General features: G+C 39.0%; 1 protein-coding gene across 1 annotated transcript in view; it reads left to right on the top strand.

The window, feature by feature from the left end:
• The window catches only part of itpr3 (inositol 1,4,5-trisphosphate receptor, type 3), an 86,952-nt gene that overhangs the window by 11,939 nt on the left and 53,784 nt on the right, over positions 1-21,229 (top strand). Inside the window, exon 3 of the mRNA XM_039604455.1 lies at positions 19,194-19,264. Within this exon, the coding sequence (XP_039460389.1) occupies positions 19,194-19,264 (71 nt within the window). The remainder of the gene's footprint in view (positions 1-19,193; positions 19,265-21,229) is intronic.

Here is a 21,229-nt window from a genome sequence, read left to right as displayed (position 1 = left end):
AAAATGAGGACATTTTGAGGTCCTCATTTTTCCGAGCCTTCTAAAGTGTTCTAGAGGCCCCAACATGCTCCCAAACCAAAAATCTCGAATGTCCTGAAATATCACAATTTTATGAAAAAGTGTGTTTAAGTGTGTTTAGCGTTTTTGCTCACTTTCAGTTTCGCCGCCTACTGGCCAGTTTTGGAACAAAACACACTTTTAACACACTTTCAGTGACGCCACTCTGTGAGTCCTCATTTTGTAGGTGTGTCAGACACAACAACACATTTGACCCAGGTTATAGTGACGTCACTCTGCGAGTCCTCATTTTGTAGGTGTGTCAGACACAATAACACATTTGACCCAGGTTATACCCTTCTTGGGGCTTAAGCAAGGGTAACAACAGTTAAATCAGGCAAATCTTGACAAAATGAAGGTCTTTAGATTCAGTTATTAGTGCCTGCACATCTTGGGGTTTTGTTGTTGACAAAATGTCTCAAAATATAAAGTTTCAACATTTGTGCAATTATATTACTGTTATTTAATGAGTCTTACTTCTCAAAATCAATGCACAAATTGTCTGACCTTCACTAAGCAGAATGATGTGTGTGCAGATTTTGACCCTTGAAGAGTTTATATTAATCTGCATTAATATAATTGCATCTGCAATCTGCAGTTGAACTTAGAGATTCCTGCCGCTGTCATGTGATTCAGTATGATCATCAGGCTCAGTCTCGACTCTGAATTCCAAGAGGGCAGCAGCATGTCTCCTTGTTGAATGTCTGCTTTGAATTTTGGGTTGTTTTTTTTGTTTTGTTTTTTTCTCCTCTGCTACTACCAGAAGTTGTCTGCACCACACCAGGGCCTGTGCTGCTAGCATAAACCAACTGAGCCTCAACCAGGGCCTGTGCTGTTTTCTGAGGCCATCTGCACCGCACCAGGGCCTAGCTAGACCCATAGGCACCACACCAGGGCCTTTACTGCTGTGTAATCAATTACTGTAAATGTACATGTTATCAGGAAATGATCAGACGGCAGAGGGTTTTCAGGAAACACTGTTAAATGTTCAGTTTCTATTTCATATGTTAAAACAAGATCTAGAGTGTGATAAAAGTGGTGGGTGGGTTCTTTTACATTTTGAGAGAAGCCAATTGAGTCTAATAACAGATTAAATGCCATGTTGAGGCTGTCATTTTTAGCATCTACATGGATGTTAAAATCACCCACAATAATTATTTTATCTGAGCTGAGCACTAAATCAGATAAAAGTCTGAGAAATCAGACAGAAACTCTGTAAGGCCCAGGTGGACGATAGATGATAACAAGTAAGACTGGTTTCTGAGTTTTACAGCTGGGTGGACGAGGCTAAGCATCAGGCTTTCAAATGAATTAAAAGTCTGTCTTGGTCTTTCGTTAATTAATAGGCTGGTGTGAAAATTGCTGCCACACCGCCCCCTCCGCCTGTGCTGCGATTTCTGGTAGTTAGAATTACTCGGGGTGTTGATTCATTTTAACTAACATAATCATCCGACTGCAACCAGGTTTCTGTAAGGCAGAGTAAATCGATTTGTTGATCAATTATTAAGTCATGTACTAACAGACTTGGAGGAGAGCGCCCTAATATTTAATAATCCACAATGTTTTACTCTTTGGTTCAGATGTGGATACTGTATTGTTCTTTCTTTTGATTTTTTTATGTTTAAATTGTTTTTGCTGGTTTTTAGTTTGTTTTTGTCTGTTTGGGAGCTGACACGGTCTCAGTGGAGATGGGTTTTGGGGGTAGCAGGAGGAGAGAAGCTGCAGAGAGGCGTGTAAGACTGCAACTCTGCTTCTTGGTCCCAACTCTGGATAGTCATATTTTGGGGCTTTAATAAATTTGTCCATATTTCTAGAAATGAGAGCTGCTCCATCCAAAGTGGGATGGATGCCGTCTCTCCTAACAAGACCAGGTTTCCTCCAGAAGCTTTGCCAATTATCTATGAAGCCGACATCATTTCTGGGACAACACAGACAGCAATTTAAGGAGAAATGCAGCTAAACAGGTCACTCCTGGTCTGATTGGGAGGGACCAGAGAAAACTACAGAGTCAACATTGTTTTGGCAAAGTTACACACTGATTCGATATTGATTTCAGTGACCTCCGATTGGCGTAACTGGGTGTCATTACTGCCGATGTGAATTATGATTTTACTGAATTTACGTTTACCCTTATGTGGTGGCGCGAATGAGGAATAACCGGGACGGTAACTAAGATGTTGACAACGCCACCTGGGGAGGAGTTACACCCCAGGAAAGATATCTCTAGCCAATGTAAGTGTTACACTGGCAACCAAAGCCCACAGACTTGTTATTAACGGCAAAGGTGAGGCAGGTGAATTTTACAAATCAAGGTTTATTAAGAAGAACTACTAAAAACATAGAATTATAAAATCAAAGAGGCACCTAAGGTAGCAGGGTTGAGACGGCAAAATAGTTAATTAAAACGACCAGACTCCTACCACGATGCTACCCTAAAACAATCACAACATGATAAAGAGCAACTAAACAAAATGGTGGAGACCGGCCACTTGAGGAGGCAACCTACAGGGGAGTGCCCAAGGGTGCCACCAATTACTCACCCATGTGATTTCACTGCAGACCTCACTCACACTAAACGGTGCAATCTACCTATGCCCGGTGTGTACACTCGCATGCATCGGGAGGGATTCCACCTCACGTGCCTAGCCCCTCAACAAGCAGCCACACCTCCACTAAAGCAATAAAAGAAAGCATAAAACATTAAACAGATTAGTAAAAGATCTACATAAAACAAATACACCCCAAATTACTGTTTGTTATAAAAGCATTGCGTAACAAACAAAACAGCATATGACAAGACAGCAGTAGTATAGTGCAAGCCTGCAACAAAAGAGGGAAACAGTTGTCAAAGTCCACCCTACTATGCCACGTTATGATGAACACAAGAGTCCCACTTACCACTCTCTAAAGGGCAATACTAAACTGAGTAACTTTCCTGGAGAGATCTGCAGCGCTTAACTGCCTAATGCTCGCAGCCACCTTGGATGGACAAGACTACCAAATGACTCCTTCTGGTAGTGAAGCGCAGCTGTTTCTTATAAGCCTGCTAATTGTCAACTGGGAAGGTGTGGATGTTAGTGGTGCGTTTGTGGACATCATGTAAAATCCTACCCCAGAATCTACTTCACTACACTTAGCCAGCAGTTTTAAATTTCCTTCAATGTCGCCTGCTCTGGCCCCTGGAAGACAATTAACTATGGTTGCCGGTGTCTCTAGCTTCACATGTCTGAGAACAGAATCACCAATTACCAGAGTTTGACCCCCGGCACGGTGTGTCGCCGAGTGGGGAAAAAAACGGTTAGACACATGTATGAATTTGAGGAATGGACCCAAAATGCAGACACAAAGGAACGTGAAAGAAAATTTTAATATTAACAGAAAGCAAGCTGTTTATTAAGGCTGGTAAAATAGGCAGAACCAGCTTCCAGTTTGGATTCAGGAGACAGACACTATCTCTACTTTTAAGATTAGGCTTCAAACTTTCCTTTTGCTAAAGCATATAGTTAGGGCAGGATCAGGTGACCCTGAATCCTCCCTTAGTTGTGCTGCAGTGAACGTGAGGCTGCCGGGGATTCCCATGATGCACTGAGTTTTTCCTTTCCAGTCACCTTTCTCACTCACTATGTGTTAATAGACCTCTCTGCACTGAATCATACTTGTTATTAATCCACAGCATGTCTTTATCCTGTCTTCCTTCTCTCACCCCAACCAATCACAGCAGATGGCCCCGCCCCTCCCTGAGCCTGGTTCTGCTGGAGGTTTCTTCCTGTTAAAGGGAGTTTTTCCTTCGCACTGTCGCCAAAGTTCTTGCTCATAGGTGGTCGTATGATTGTTGGGTTTTTCCTCTGTATCTATTATTGTGCGATCTACTGTACAATATAAAGCGCCTTGAGGCGATTGTTGTTGTGATTTGGTGCTATATAAATAAAATTGAATTTAATTGAATTAAAAGATTACAAAACAAAAGGCAGAAGTGAAGCTAAACAATAACCTAACCTGGGGACAAACCATGAAACCTGACATGGATACAAACATACCTGGAACATGGAAACGTGGCACCAAAGACAACAGATGACCTGACACTGAACAAATGAGGACAGGACTTACAGTGGCTTGCAAAAGTATTCGCCCCTTGAACTTTTCCACATTTTGTCACATTACTGCCACAAACATGAATCAATTTTATTGGACTCGCACATGAAAGACCAATACAAAGTGGTCTACACGTGAGAAGTGGAATGAAAATCATACATGATTCCAAACATTTTTACAAATAAATAACTGAAAAGGGGTGTGCGTAATTATTCAGCCCCTGAGTCAATACTTTGTAGAACCACCTTTTGCTGAAATTGGATTCCATTAAAATTGATTCATGTTTGTGGCAGTAATGTGACAAAATGTGGAAAGGGGGGGACGAATACTTTTGCAAGCCCTTGTAAGTACACAGAGAGACAATGAGGGATGAGGAACAGCTGGGACAAATCAGACCTAACAAGACAAGGGAAACAAAACTAGACTCACTGCATATAGGACAAGGACTTTCACAATAAAACAGACATCACAAGGGTAATCTAATAAACAAATGAACTTAGCTAACCTAAAGAACTTATAAATAAACATCGACATCCAAACAAACTAAAACTTAAAATGCTGGGTCAACAAACCCAGGAAAGTGACAGTAAAATCATTTATTATACACATTATACTTATTTTCTTAAATTGCTTATCTATTATCTGTATTTTCACTTGAGGGTCTAGGGGTACTGCTCTTCTTTTCATGACAAATTAGGACATGTTTATGATAACACACTGACAATATCAGGCCAATTTTGGCATTACTCCATCAGTGAACAGCATGCCCATGCTAACTTAAACTAGACCAGCAAGCTAACCACATGTGTATTTAAGTGTTACTTAAGAATAGGAACCAAACAAATTAACGGAACGAAATTAACTGTAACAGCAGTTTGCAAAACACTGTGACACTTCTCAAGTGTTCCTACCTCAAATACAGCGAGTGTTGCTGTGTTTTTGTTGTTAAATGGACGAGGAGAGCCCGTGGCTGGTGAGAGGATGCGGCATTTCGTCAGTGGAGCATAGAACGACGTCTGTGATTGGACAACAAGTGAGTAACGCTGCATCTGATTGTTCGAAAGCCTCAACCAAAGAGCTGCTGGTCACGGCAAGATACAAACTCGCCGGAGCTCTGAGTGAACTGCACATCCGGGACCTTCAGCACTCAGCAGAGATTTGTCTTGACGTATGTATTTACCTTTGATATCCATGACTCTACGCACATTTAGCAAAGGTAAAGTTGTATGTTTAACAAGCTAATTAACGCTAGTTAAACGGAACTAAAACAATACACAATCGATTTGAACAAACTGTGTGATGAATGATGATAAATGCTAAAAATTACTTAAGATTTATCTTCAACAATAGATATTAGAAGTTTAATTTAACTGTTTTTAAATTCCCACTGGAGTTAAAGGGACCTGTGGCCTTGCACGTGCTCTGCATCTTCAACTGCACAGACAGTCAGTCTAAGCTCTTTTTTAAGTGTAGCTAACTGCAACACACATTTTTTTTTTTCAACACAAGATATGTTTGGGGGATTTAAATGTTAATAATAATGTTTTCGTATTTAGCACAAACCAATAGGGTCTGGGTCTCTGGCCCAGCGTTTCTGACGTTATTCTAAGGTTTTTGAGTTTCTTATGTTTAGTGGCGGGTTAGTTGAGTTTGGCTTAACGTTATTAACATTGTTTTAAGGAGTTTATGTTAGGGTTGTATATTACAACGTTTGTATTTTCATGCCATTTTTCCTGTTTTATTTTGAAAGAGTCTGTTGTGTTCAGTTCATTAATCTCACTGACCTGTTGTGTCAATAGAATCATTTGTGCCAGCTACTTCCCTGCTCTCCTTCCATCCTGTCTCAACCTCCAACAGGAAAGTAGAAGTCCTCATATGGTAGGACCAGTGATTGTAGTGTGTGTGTTACACTGTCCTCATATTGTTTTAAGCTGTGAAGGACATGAGTGTGTTTCAGTTGCCTTCCTCATGTGGTTGGATCAACAACTCTAGTGTGTGTTACACTGTCCTCATATTGTGGGTAGCAGAACTGTACAGTGTTAAGTTTCTTTAGAATCTGGTATAAGGAAGTCGGATCCTTCTGTAATAATGTTCACTGATACAAATATGATCTGTAGTTAATTATCTAGTCGGGATTTATACTAGAGAATGTTTCTGACGTTATATTGTTGTCTTTTGTTGCAGACACCAAGTGCTGAGGTCCTGTCTCAGCCTCATACTTACCCACTTCATTCTTCCAACAGGTTACACATCATATTTTTTGTATTTGGTATCAAGTATATGTGTCAGATGGGCCTAGTGCATAAATGAAATGCACTTTAATTGTATTAAAACAATCAGTTTCAGTCAAAGTTAACCAAAATCAACATTAGCATTAGGAGAAAGTAATTGTCTATACCATTTGTTAGTCCAAACTTTCCGTAAAGCATCAGCGTGATCTTTATTCTGACTACATTTGATATTTTTGTCCTTTACACATGTTTTTGTCCATTTAACCTCCCGCTGATCAGTTTACATGATTTAATTTCTGGGGAAATAGATGCCTTTAAATCAGTGTTGGGTTTGGAGCTTTTATTGACAACAGCAGAAGAAGTTAGAAGTCAGGAACATGAACTCTACATGTGTTCAGTCGTCATGTCCTCATATTGTTTTAAGCTGTGAAGGACATGAGTGTGTTTAAGAAGAAGTCCTCATATGGTAGGACCAGTGATTGTAGTGTGTGTTACACTGTCCTCATATTGTTTTAAGCTGTGAAGGACATGAGTGTGTTTCAGTTGCCTTCCTCATGTGGTTGGACCAACAACTCTAGTGTGTGTTACACTGTCCTCATATTGTTGGTAGCAGAACTGTACAGTGTTAAGTTTCTTTAGAATCTGGTATAAGGAAGTCGGATCCTTCTGTAATAATGTTCACTGCTACAAATATGATCTGTAGTTGATCATCTAGTCGGGATTTATACTAGAGAATGTTTCTGACGTTATATTGTTGTCTTTTGTTGCAGACACCAAGTGCTGAGGTCCTGTCTCAGCCTCATACAGACCAATCGGTGAGTGACATACCCACTTCATTCTTCCAACAGGTTACACATCATGTTTTTGTATTTGGTATCAAGTATATGTGTCAGATGGGCCTAGTGCATAAATGAAATGCACTTTAATTGTATTAAAACAATCAGTTTCAGTCAAAGTTAACCAAAATCAACATTAGCATTAGGAGAAAGTAATTGTCTATACCATTTGTTAGTCCAAACTTTCCTTTAAGCATCAGCTTGATCTTTATTCTGACTACATTTGATATTTTTGTCCTTTACACATGTTTTTGTCCATTTAACCTCCCGCTGATCAGTTTACATGATTTAATTTCTGGGGAAATAGATGGCTTTACATCAGTGTTGGGTTTAGAGCTTTTATTGACAACAGCAGGAGAAGTTAGAAGTCAGGAACATGAACTCTACATGTGTTCAGTCGTCATGTCCTCATATTGTTTTAAGCTGTGAAGGACATGAGTGTGTTTCAGTTGCCTTCTTCATGTGGTTGGACCAACAACTCTAGTGTGTGTTACACTGTCCTCATATTGTGTGTAGCAGAACTGTACAGTGTTAAGTTTCTATAGAATCTGGTATAAGGAAGTCAGATCCTTCTGTGAATAATGTTCACTGCTACAAATATGATCTGTAGTTGATCATCTAGTCGGGATTTATACTAGAGAATGTTTCTGACGTTATATTGTCTTTTGTTGCAGACACCAAGTGCTGAGGTCCTGTCTCAGCCTCATACAGACCAATCGGTGAGTGACTTACCCACTTCATTCTTCCAACAGGTTACACATCATGTTTTTGTATTTGGTATCAAGTATATGTGTCAGATGGGCCTAGTGCATAAATGAAATGCACTTTAATTGTATTAAAACAATCAGTTTCAGTCAAAGTTAACCAAAATCAACATTAGCATTAGGAGAAAGTAATTGTCTATACCATTTGTTAGTCCAAACTTTCCCTTTAAGCATCAGCGTGATCTTTATTCTGACTACATTTGATATTTTTGTCCTTTTACACATGTTTTGTCCATTTAACCTCCTGCTGATCAGTTTACATGATTTAATTTCTGGGGAAATAGATGGCTTTACATCAGTGTTGGGTTTAGAGCTTTTATTGACAACAGCAGGAGAAGTTAGAAGTCAGGAACATGAACTCTACATGTGTTCAGTCGTCATGTCCTCATATTGTTTTAAGCTGTGAAGGACATGAGTGTGTTTCAGTTGCCTTCTTCATGTGGTTGGACCAACAACTCTAGTGTGTGTTACACTGTCCTCATATTGTTGGTAGCAGAACTGTACAGTGTTAAGTTTCTTTAGAATCTGGTATAAGGAAGTCGGATCCTTCTGTAATAATGTTCACTGCTACAAATATGATCTGTAGTTAATTATCTAGTCGGGATTTATCCTAGAGAATGTTTCTGACGTTATATTGTTGTCTTTTGTTGCAGACACCAAGTGCTGAGGTCCTGTCTCAGCCTCATACAGACCAATTGGTGAGTGACATACCCACTTCATTCTTCCAACAGGTTACACATCATGTTTTTGTATTTGGTATCAAGTATATGTGCCAGTTGGGCCTAGTGCATAAATGAAATGCACTTTGATTGTATTAAAACAATCAGTTTCAGTCAAAGTTAACCAAAATCAACATTAGCATTAGGAGAAAGTAATTGTCTATACCATTTGTTAGTCCAAACTTTCCCTTAAAGCATCAGCGTGATCTTTATTCTGACTACATTTGATATTTTTGTCCTTTTACACATGTTTTGTCCATTTAACCTCCCGCTGATCAGTTTACATGATTTAATTTCTGGGGAAATAGATGGCTTTACATCAGTGTTGGGTTTAGAGCTTTTATTGACAACAGCAGGAGAAGTTAGAAGTCAGGAACATGAACTCTACATGTGTTCAGTCGTCATGTCCTCATATTGTTTTAAGCTGTGAAGGACATGAGTGTGTTTAAGTAGAAGTCCTCATATGGTAGGACCAGTGATTGTAGTGTGTGTTACACTGTCCTCATATTGTTTTAAGCTGTGAAGGACATGAGTGTGTTTCAGTTGCCTTCTTCATGTGGTTGGACCAACAACTCTAGTGTGTGTTACACTGTCCTCATATTGTTGGTAGCAGAACTGTACAGTGTTAAGTTTCTTTAGAATCTGGTATAAGGAAGTCGGATCCTTCTGTAATAATGTTCACTGCTACAAATATGATCTGTAGTTGATCATCTAGTTGGGATTTATACTAGAGAATGTTTCTGACGTTATATTGTTGTTTTGTTGCAGACACCAAGTGCTGAGGTCCTGTCTCAGCCTCATACAGACCAATCGGTGAGTGACTTACCCACTTCATTCTTCCAACAGGTTACACATCATATTTTTGTATTTGGTATCAAGTATATGTGTCAGATGGGCCTAGTGCATAAATGAAATGCACTTTAATTGTATTAAAACAATCAGTTTCAGTCAAAGTTAACCAAAATCAACATTAGCATTAGGAGAAAGTAATTGTCTATACCATTTGTTAGTCCAAACTTTCCTTTAAGCATCAGCTTGATCTTTATTCTGACTACATTTGATATTTTTGTCCTTTTACACGTTTTTGTCCATTTAACCTCCCGCTGATCAGTTTACATGATTTAATTTCTGGGGAAATAGATGGCTTTACATCAGTGTTGGGTTTAGAGCTTTTATTGACAACAGCAGGAGAAGTTAGAAGTCAGGAACATGAACTCTACATGTGTTCAGTCGTCATGTCCTCATATTGTTTTAAGCTGTGAAGGACATGAGTGTGTTTAAGTAGAAGTCCTCATATGGTAGGACCAGTGATTGTAGTGTGTGTGTTACACTGTCCTCATATTGTTGGTAGCAGAACTGTACAGTGTTAAGTTTCTTTAGAATCTGGTATAAGGAAGTCGGATCCTTCTGTAATAATGTTCACTGCTACAAATATGATCTGTAGTTAATTATCTAGTCGGGATTTATCCTAGAGAATGTTTCTGACGTTATATTGTTGTCTTTTGTTGCAGACACCAAGTGCTGAGGTCCTGTCTCAGCCTCATACAGACCAATCGGTGAGTGACATACCCACTTCATTCTTCCAACAGGTTACACATCATGTTTTTGTATTTGGTATCAAGTATATGTGCCAGTTGGGCCTAGTGCATAAATGAAATGCACTTTGATTGTTTTAATACAATCAGTTTGAGGAAAAGTTTCCCAAAATCAACATTAGTATTAGGAGAAAGCAATTGTCTATACCATTTGTTAGTCCAAACTTTCCTTAAAGCATCAGCTTGATCTTTATTCTGACTACATTTGATATTTTTGTCCTTTTACACGTTTTTGTCCATTTAACCTCCCGCCGATCAGTTTACATGATTTAATTTCTGGGGAAATAGATGGCTTTACATCAGTGTTGGGTTTAGAGCTTTTATTGACAACAGCAGGAGAAGTTAGAAGTCAGGAACATGAACTCTACATGTGTTCAGTCGTCATGTCCTCATATTGTTTTAAGCTGTGAAGGACATGAGTGTGTTTAAGAAGAAGTCCTCATATGGTAGGACCAGTGATTGTAGTGTGTGTTACAATGTCCTCATATTGTTTTAAGCTGTGAAGGACATGAGTGTGTTTAAGTAGAAGTCCTCATATGGTAGGACCAGTGATTGTAGTGTGTGTTACACTGTCCTCATATTGTTTTAAGCTGTGAAGGACATGAGTGTGTTTCAGTTGCCTTCTTCATGTGGTTGGACCAACAACTCTAGTGTGTGTTACACTGTCCTCATATTGTTGGTAGCAGAACTGTACAGTGTTAAGTTTCTTTAGAATCTGGTATAAGGAAGTCGGATCCTTCTGTAATAATGTTCACTGCTACAAATATGATCTGTAGTTGATCATCTAGTCGGGATTTATACTAGAGAATGTTTCTGACGTTATATTGTTGTCTTTTGTTGCAGACACCAAGTGCTGAGGTCCTGTCTCAGCCTCATACAGACCAATCGGTGAGTGACTTACCCACTTCATTCTTCCAACAGGTTACACATCATATTTTTGTATTTGGTATCAAGTATATGTGTCAGATGGGCCTAGTGCATAAATGAAATGTACTTTAATTGTATTAAAACAATCAGTTTCAGTCAAAGTTAACCAAAATCAACATTAGCATTAGGAGAAAGTAATTGTCTATACCAGGGTGCCCAATCCCAGTCCTCGAGAGCTACTGTCCTGCAGCTTTTAGATGCATCCCTACTCCAACACAGCTGAATCAAATAGTTGGATTACCAATTCGGCATGCCATCAAGTCTGGCAAAGGCCTGATAACGAGCCATTCATTTGATTCAGGTGTGCTCAACAAGGACGCATCTAAAAGCTGCAGGGCAGTAGCTCTCGAGGACTGGGATTGGGCACCCTGGTCTATACCATTTGTTAGTCCAAACTTACCCTTAAAGCATCAGCTTGATCTTTATTCTGACTACATTTGATATTTTTGTCCTTTTACACATGTTTTTGTCCATTTAACCTCCCGCTGATCAGTTTACATGATTTAATTTCTGGGGAAATAGATGGCTTTACATCAGTGTTGGGTTTAGAGCTTTTATTGACAACAGCAGGAGAAGTTAGAAGTCAGGAACATGAACTCTACATGTGTTCAGTCGTCATGTCCTCATATTGTTTTAAGCTGTGAAGGACATGAGTGTGTTTAAGTAGAAGTCCTCATGTGGTAGGACCAGTGATTGTAGTGTGTGTGTTACACTGTCCTCATATTGTTTTAAGCTGTGAAGGACATGAGTGTGTTTAAGAAGAAGTCCTCATATGGTAGGACCAGTGATTGTAGTGTGTGTTACAATGTCCTCATATTGTTTTAAGCTGTGAAGGACATGAGTGTGTTTCAGTTGCCTTCCTCATGTGGTTGGACCAACAACTCTAGTGTGTGTTACACTGTCCTCATATTGTTGGTAGCAGAACTGTACAGTGTTAAGTTTCTATAGAATCTTGTATAAGGAAGTCGGATCCTTCTGTGAATAATGTTCACTGCTACAAATATGATCTGTAGTTGATCATCTAGTCGGGATTATACTAGAGAATGTTTCTGACGTTATATTGTTGTCTTTTGTTGCAGACACCAAGTGCTGAGGTCCTGTCTCAGCCTCATACAGACCAATTGGTGAGTGACATACCCACTTCATTCTTCCAACAGGTTACACATCATGTTTTTGTATTTAGTAATCAAGTTTATGTGTCAGTTGGGCCTAGTGCATAAATTAAATGCACTTTGATTGTATTAAAACAATCAGTTTGAGTCAAAGTTTCCCAAAATCAACATTAGCTTTACTTCTTTGTGAAGATCTTAGGAGAAAGAAATTGGCGTACCATTTGTTAGTTCTAACTTTCCCTTTAAAGCATCAGCTTGATATTTATTCCTACTAAATTTGATATTTTTGTGTTTTTGTGTTACATTGTCCTCATATTGTTTTAAGCTGTGAAGGACATGAATGTGTTTTGTAGCCTTTCTCAATTGGTAGAACCAACAACTCTAGTTTGTGTTACATTGCTCCTTTAAAGTGCTCCAGTAGAAAGCAAGGTTTAAGAACATTTTGTATTCACATTATAAACTATAAACTAGAATATTTTCTATCTTTTCTTGCATTCACATTAAGATATTTTCTTTTGTTTCCATTTATGACAGCTGGGAAGGTGAGAAGCAAGTGGACAAATGATGAAGTAAAGGTTGCTGCAAAGTACCAGGTAAAAGGAATGTGACTGCTGCTTCCAAGCAGAGCCGGCAGCTCGTAAAGGCAGAGACTGGGTTGCCATAAAGTACTACATCCACAACAGGATCATTGCATTAAAAGAAAGATGCAAGGAAAAAAAAGAAACAACCAAGAGAGATACTTTGTTGCTTCCACAGTTATGTCAATATTGTAGTTTTCTGTATTGCATTGTTCTTACTCATAAATCTGTGGTTTATGCTGGGTGCTTTTTCCAATTAAATGATAAGAAAGGCAGATAATGTTCCACGTTTTTATTGACATGAACATTCACTACAAAATGAATTAATGCATTACAATATTAAGACTTAAAAAGTAGACTGACCACATTTGACCTATGTGTCTTTTTTTAAGTCTCTACACAGCTCATATTTACTGTTTTATTAACACATAAATGTCTGATATTTCTGTCAGAAGTTACCCGACTGGTGAGCATTACTATTGTGCATCCATGCCTATTATATTGTAATCTCAAAAGGAGCCAAGCTTAAAAATACAGAACCTACCCTTACCTGGTCCTTATAAGTCATATATACTTGAAAATTATGTGTTTCCATGGGCTTCACAATTCACCTAAACATGAAATATCAGTGTGTGACCTTATGGTACTCATAAGTCACATAAACCTGACAGTGTCCTCACAAGTAGCATTAAATTCAGGTTTGACCAAAATTTCACCCTAGCCAAAATCTCAACAGATGGGCGTGTTCCTGGAAGCATGGGTCAAACTTTGTGTGATTCCCATGCCTCTAGGACCTTCAGAAAGGCACGTTCCCATTTGTCACATTTTTGTCATAGGTCCTGATATTTCACGAAAACACGTATGTGTGTGTGTGTGTGTGTGTGTGCGCGCGCGTCTGTGTTTTGTAGTCAAATCTCTTTACACAGATTAAGTGAAGCAATTTTCATAAAGTAAATTAAAGCATTTCATTGTTAAGATTTTATCATTTAAGGTGAAGATAATTATATTTTATAAGCTGAAATGAAGTTATGCAAATACATGTGTGTATTTGCATGCGTGTGTGTCAGACTGCCAGAGGTCTTTGTATGTCTGTCTCCTGGTGTTTCCTAAACAGCGATAGTAACAGGGATTTACTCTAATGAGCACACGCACACGCAGAGTCATGCTCTGAATAGTCAGCTGTCAGCAGCAGATCCTTAAATAGTCATATTTAACACAAAAATCACCAAAAACAGAGAAGACAGACCCAACGGATGAAGCTGTATTTGGTTATGGAAAGTTAGAGCTCCATCACCTTACTTAGTGAGGTTTTGTAATCTGCTGAAACTTCAAGGAAGGTTGAAATATGTTGCAGAGGATTTTTGTTTTGGTACATGTGCAAGATGGATGTCACGACACCGTGACATCCATCTTGGATTTGGTTGTGAGTCCTGCTTTTATTGAAATTCACTGCCAGACTAAATGAGTCAAAGTCATTTCATGTATTTCACCCCAAACTCTGTTAGTGGTTGAGATATATTAGGGAGTAAGTCAATACTTTGTAACCGGGTCAGAGCAACTACACACCTGCAGCTCTTGTTCCCAGTCTGCAGTGGGAAGAAATAGTGTTGAACCAGTGACACGGTCACGGATGGCCAAGGCTCACTGATGCAGATGGAGAGCGAAGACAGGCCCATGTGGTTTGATCTGACAGACACACTATAGTAGCTCAAATACTCAAGAAGTTAATGTTGGTTCTGATAGAACGGTGTCAGAATACACAGTGCAGCACACTCTGTTGTGCATGGGGTTGTATAGCTACAGACCAGCCGGGGTGCCCATGCTGACCCCTGTCCATGGTTGAAAGCACCAACAATGGGCACGTATCAGGACTAGACCACAGAGCAGTGGAAGAAGGTGGCCTGGTCTGATCAATCACGTTTTCTTTTACATCACGTGGATGGTCAGGTGTGTGCGTTACCAGGTGTTATCTGAGAAACACCTGAAACCAGGATGCACTATGAGAAGGAGCTAAGCTGGCGGAGGAGGTGTGATGGTTTGGACGGTGTTCTGCTGGGAAACTTTGGGTCCTGCCATTAATGTGGATGTCACTTTGACACGCAGTGCCTATTGTAGACCACACACACCCTTTAGCGTTCCCTGGTGGGTGTGGCTTTTTTCAGCGGGACATTGTGTCCTGCAACAAAATAAAAATAGTTCCGGAAGGAACTTTGAGGAGGAAAACTATGCATTTCAGGTGATCACTTGTCCTCCATATTCCACAGATTTCAGTCCAATTAAGCATCTGTGAAATGCGCTGGACAAACAAGTCCAGTCCTGGAGGCCCCACCTCCCAATCTATATGATTTAACGGATCTGTTGCTAACATGGTGACAGGTAACACAGCACACCTTAGGGATCCAGTGGAGTTCATGCCTCGATTAGTTGTGCCTGTTTTGGCAGCAAATACACACAGACACAGTGTTATATGTTGGTAGACTAATGGGCAGCACCCAGCTGATGCCATTACCCTGCACTTTGGTCTCCACATGTGGACATTGTGGTGCGTTTGGGCTCATTATCTTGTTCCAATTTGAATCCTTCACCACAAAGATGCAAAGCAGAGGGTGGAGCATGTCTCTGAAGAAATCAGTGCTACCTTTTAGTGGATAGGGTGAACTCCATTCACTGCAAGTTTCCAGCTCCATAGCTACAACCCCCAAGGCTTAAATACCCCACCCCCCACTCCTTCCAAATGTTTCTTTAGCAGTCCCCTTCTCTTTCTGTTCTGCATGTCTTAGCCTATCCAAGTATTTGATCTTGTATTATTTCTTTAGTCATGTTTGTGTGGTCTAGTTCTTTTCTGTCTCTCAGTGAGGAAACCTCTTGGTCCAGTTTGAGGATCAGCTAATCCTGTTTTTCTCCGTGGGTTCGTGGACTTCCTTCCTTAGAAACGTGTAATCTAATCATGACTGTGACTCTGAGGAAGCCTCTCACTGGGACTCATTTTTTGACATGTTCTTTTAGTTCTTATACCATGTTTTCCACTATCACAATGCTACTTATGACAGTGTTTAAAAAATGCCTTAAACCTCCTTTATCTTTAATGGCCAACAGTAGCTTTTCTGGTTGCACATGTTGTCCATAGACTGTGTTGCATTCTATGGGAAGATGGCTCCTTTCACCCCAGAAAGCATTTAAATATGAAGTTTATTTAGTCAGTTATGCTAATTCATGGGTTCAAAAGGAGAACTAGCTAACTTGTGCTTATTGGCAAAAGACATGTTAATCACAAGATGTTAGCCACTGTGTGTGCCTCACTTTCACTCAGATCAGCCAAGATGGTGATGGTGAAAACTGTTATAATAACACCTCATAATGTGCCTGCACAAACCAGTGAGCGTGTCACGGCGGTTAACTAAAGGAAATACAACCTTTGTTGATATGTTTTTTATACAGGCTCCGAACACTCCTAAATAAAAGAAAAAAAAGTAATATATATCGTTGCTACATGTTCCAAAACTTAAATCACTTTCACTGTGTGTGTTAGAAAGATTTTAAAAGTGAAGTGAATAAAAAATAGATAAAGGGACATCATTTCTATCATAACAAAACATGGTAGAAGTAATATGGCAAATATGGCTTGTTTGTCTGGAACAAACTAATCCTCTAATATTTGTATAGAAATGTTCTCACACTGCACAAAAAACTGTGCATGTAAAATTACCGTTGGAGTCACAAAATGTGTGCAGCAGTCTCTGTTGTTCTTACCACTGTGCATATGCTAATGAATCAGTATCAATCTAAATCAACATGCTTGCCCAGTCTGCCTAAATACTGTTTAAACATACGGAAAGTGCAACTGAAGAAACTGAAACAGCAGTGTCTGAGAGGAGAAAAAAAGCAGACTCCTTTTCATTTTGTATTTTTTTTTCTTTACATGCAAGTTAATCTTTTGTTTTTATTTTTTTTATTTTAATTTTTAACATTTTTGGGGGCTTACGGCTTTTTAGAAAATTGCAGTTAAGGACTAAAAGGAAAAAATCGCTCATCTGTATTCCTACATATTCTAAATGTGAGGCATCTGTCCAAACGCTAAAGCTTGGCACAAAGTGAGCGATGAAGCAGAATAATGATCCCAAGCACAGCAGCAAACAGAATGGCTGAAAAAAGAAAAGTATGAAGGTGTTGCAGTGGCCCAGTCACACGTCCAGACCTCAACCTTAGGAGAGCTGTGTTTAAACAACTGCCCACAAACATCAAGAGATCCTTGTAAAGAAGAGCGGATTAAAGTTCTTCCACAACACTACGAGAGACTGTCAAACAGAAAAAGAGAACTTCTTGCTAAAGGTGCTGAGTGCTGAATCATCGCTCGTTCTTATTCACAGAACTGCACTGCTGAACCGAGTCCTATGAAACCTTTCTGTTTCACATCACTGTAGGCACATACCCACTGATATCTAAAGAAGTGTGACTGGGAGGTTGTACAAAGGAGTTAGCGTGGTCAGTCCCAGTATTGTTATTCTTCTGTTTGGTTCTAAATCATCTAAGCTGCCTATTATTTCTAGGTTAATGTCAGGAAACTAACAGAAAACAATGTAGGACTATAAAGTGCTCTCAGATGTTTTGAACACTTTTCATACTGTCGATCAGTTTAATCTGTATCGATGTGGGCGGAGTCACCGCTCACAGCTTGTGTCTTGGCAGCACTGGTTGAAAACCTCCAACCCATTTAATGAGAAAAGTTGTCTAAAAATAGATGCAGAGTTACCACAAACTTCTTCACGAGACTGCAGAGTGTTGCTTCCTGTCATCTCTTAAAATGACTGTACTTCTGCTGTTTAACACATCAACAAGACATTTCACACCCTACTTAGAACTTTCCAAATTAGACCATCTGTGGGAGAAGAAGCTTTAATCAGTGACCTGTCACCAAATGCTACCGGTTGTTTTGTCAGATTTCACTGGAAATCAGTTTATCGGTATTGATCTCTGCGTAGCTGCACTGACAAGTGTTATATTTATTTATTCATTAAAGTTCCATTGTATTTCTAAGGTTTTGTTAACAGGATTGTATTAGACTTTTTTTTTTTTACATTTTAGAGATACAAAGTAAATGCCACGTATAGTTAGCCACTTATTTTTTCCAAGTTTGTTTTTAATTGATTATTTAACCTTGCAAAACACAGGTGTTTATTTGTATATCTAATAATGCCACTCTTGTTCAAAAGACCAAAAAAGATATAAATTGGAAAAGCATTTCAATAAAACCCCAAAGTACTGTCCTTCAACCCGACTGTCGTTTCAGCTTGTTAGGTCATGTGACTAACTCTCTACAGTGTCTACAAAGTTGTCTCTACAACCTTCAAACTACAGAGCTGCATATTTCTGAAACCAAAAAAACCCTACAGCCTCAGTCGCACAGGCCTAGAGACGGTTCAGCGACGCCCTCAGCTGTCTATGGTCACCAGGAAAAAAAAAAGGATGTGTATTCATTAACTGGAAAAAGTGCCAGACACTGAAAGCAGGCGAGTGTTTGGGAGTGGGCACCTCCCACGGTAGGGTGGTACAGGTGATTGTGGCAAACTATTATTATTGGTACAGCACTGCATGGCTCTTTATGGCCAGCAATCACCGGCTAACCAGTTAGAGAATACAGCTTTTTCCCTAGTGACTTGGGCTTTGGCAGTTCCTAGTGACAAACATCAAACTTGCTTTCTGGTTGGGGATTTTTTCCATAACAAGCAGTGGTTACCTGGCTGCTGCTGACTGGTCTCTAAGCCTGTCTAAGGCCCTGACTTTTTGCATTCTCATCAGGTCCTTGACATGAATTTTAAAGGGTGATTTTTCATCAGCAGAGCACCCGAGCACCTAAAACATGAGATTTTAGTTCATGTTCTTTTCTTTTTGAGTCCCAGTTAATGTCATGTCTTAATACTTGGTGATTTTTACATGTGGGATCTGGTGAAAATTCACATATTTAGTTTTACCTGGATGGTAAAAAAGGTTAATGTGCTTGTTTCAGACAAAAGATGAACTGAAGAGCCTCACCAAAGCCCTTAATAAGATAAAGGATTTTCTGAACTGTGAATCACACAAAACTACTTTAATTGCTTTATATGTATATAATTGCTGTATAACATGCAGCTAGAAATAAGCACAAGAAAAGTATGTAAAGTATGTAATGTTTTCTGGTTGTGATGTTGTCAGTAATTCACCCCAAACTGTGGATGAATCTGTTAACTGTCCCTCTGAGTGACACCATTGTTGATGACATGTTTCCTGTTCTGTGTCTGTCTGCAGGTTGGTAGATGACCGATGTGTGGTTGAGCCAGCTGCTGGAGATTTAGACAACCCTCCAAAGAAATTCAGGGGTAGGAATGACTGTTGTCGTGTTGCTGTGTTTTGGATCAGTAATGGTATTTTGGTATTTATTTAATTTGGTATAAATGTCTGCTGCTCTATTTAAGTGATAAAGAGATTCATGACGATGGGACCGAGTGAAGCCATGCAAACCTCCAGCGTGTTGTATGAAATATAAATGGAGTGCGTGTGATGTTAGTCCAACTTCGATCATCAGAGACCATTGGAGGAGAAGTTTTCCACCAGCTGCTCTCTGATGATTTCTCTCTCTTATAAACTTACTTCACCATCTGCTCTCCTCAACTCTGGGACATTGAGCAGCTGAACCAGTTTATAAGTGGACCACAAACAGTGACTGACAGCAAAAAGTTAAAGTCCAGAACAGACAGAGTCTCCAGTGTCTGACGATCAAACTTATGAAATTGTTAATTTGCTTTTAAACATCTCACACATTTCCTAAGCATTACTGGTGCCTTACAGCATGCTGACAAGACAGTCCACATGGAAAAACAGAACCATCTGATACCAAAACAAAGAAGACATAACAGCAGTGTAGAGCTTTAACAGGTAGACTGATGGACTGAAGTTTACTGTGCGGACTGTTTAAACTAATTTTACAAATAAATAATCTCTTTTTTTTACCATAAGTCTTTAACTTTTGAACTATGACTCCTCATGTTCCTTATTTATTCGAAATTTGAAATCTTGATGTTAAGTAGGTCACATTGTTAAGACTGAGATCTCAGAGAGTCTTAAAAAATAATCATCATGAAAACAGCAAACAACTCTGACACAAAAACTATTTCAAAACCTAAAAAGATGTATGAGGAAGTACACAAAGGAGCGTGGACGCAGCGTTAAAGTTGCAGGAACACACCAGCAGTGGGCAAATGCATTAATTTACAAGAAAAACATGCATTATTTGAAGTAAGAACACAATACAGTTCATATAATGATAATATATAATAATGATATAATTTGAATTATTAAAAAAATAATGTTCTGAAATATAAACGTTGAAGCTGTTTCTCCAAATGTTTTTAACCTAATTTTTATATCAACTAAAAAAATGACGGTAGTCCAAACGTCATGATTGTTCCTCCAATTACACCCTAATTAAATACTATATGATTTTCTATGGTTGTGTCCATGTTTAAAGCTTAGTACTCTACGTTAAGCTGATTTTTACAACATTCATATCCTAGTAATGTTACACAGAGCGATTACACACAGGCAAATTCTGTTTGCTGTACAAACACACAGTTGGAACAGCGTGAAAACATACAGGATCTGCTGGAGGAGAGTCAATATTTGCGCGTCTTTTGTGCTCTTGCATCACTTTGCTCCAACTGTATTAGTTTTACTGAATGCTGCTCTCTCCAGCATTCTTTTAATTGCTTATTTATCTTGTCTAATTAAACAATGTAAGTCTGTCCATCTTCTGTGCACTCCAAAACATACTGACATTTCACTCATTCATCGTGCCCACATGATGAATCCTAACAGCCATGGCGATGCCTCGAAGTTTCACTGAGCACAAATGTCTGCCACTTCCGCTTCCACAGCACACAAACAAGTCGCTTTGAAGTCATTTATCACACAATTCTTTTTGGCCTGTGTTTAAATAGCAGCATGATTGGTCGATTTCTGGAAGCCTGCCAAAAGGAAACGCTCAGTGCAAAATAATATTTTTGTTACTGATTAACCTTTTCAATATTTTTATTAACCCTTACGTATCATAAAACAAGACAAATGTCCATCAGATTTTATATGTTATTAAATCCCTTGGCATTTAATAATGATGAGCTTAAAGGTATTACAAAATACTTCAAAGGAAGTCACTTATTACTCTGCTTAAATATGACCTAAAAAAATAATAACTAAATGTTTCAATATTGAGTTATTTTTTCAACAGCTGATGACACACAACATAAAATTGTGTGTAATCAGCATAGCACAGATTGAGATCAGCGTCT

Source organism: Oreochromis aureus, linkage group 20, assembly GCF_013358895.1.
Source record: "Oreochromis aureus strain Israel breed Guangdong linkage group 20, ZZ_aureus, whole genome shotgun sequence".
NCBI lineage: Eukaryota > Metazoa > Chordata > Actinopteri > Cichliformes > Cichlidae > Oreochromis > Oreochromis aureus.
The sequence above is the reverse complement of the archived record's forward strand: the minus strand, read 5'-3'. Positions and strand labels throughout refer to the sequence as shown.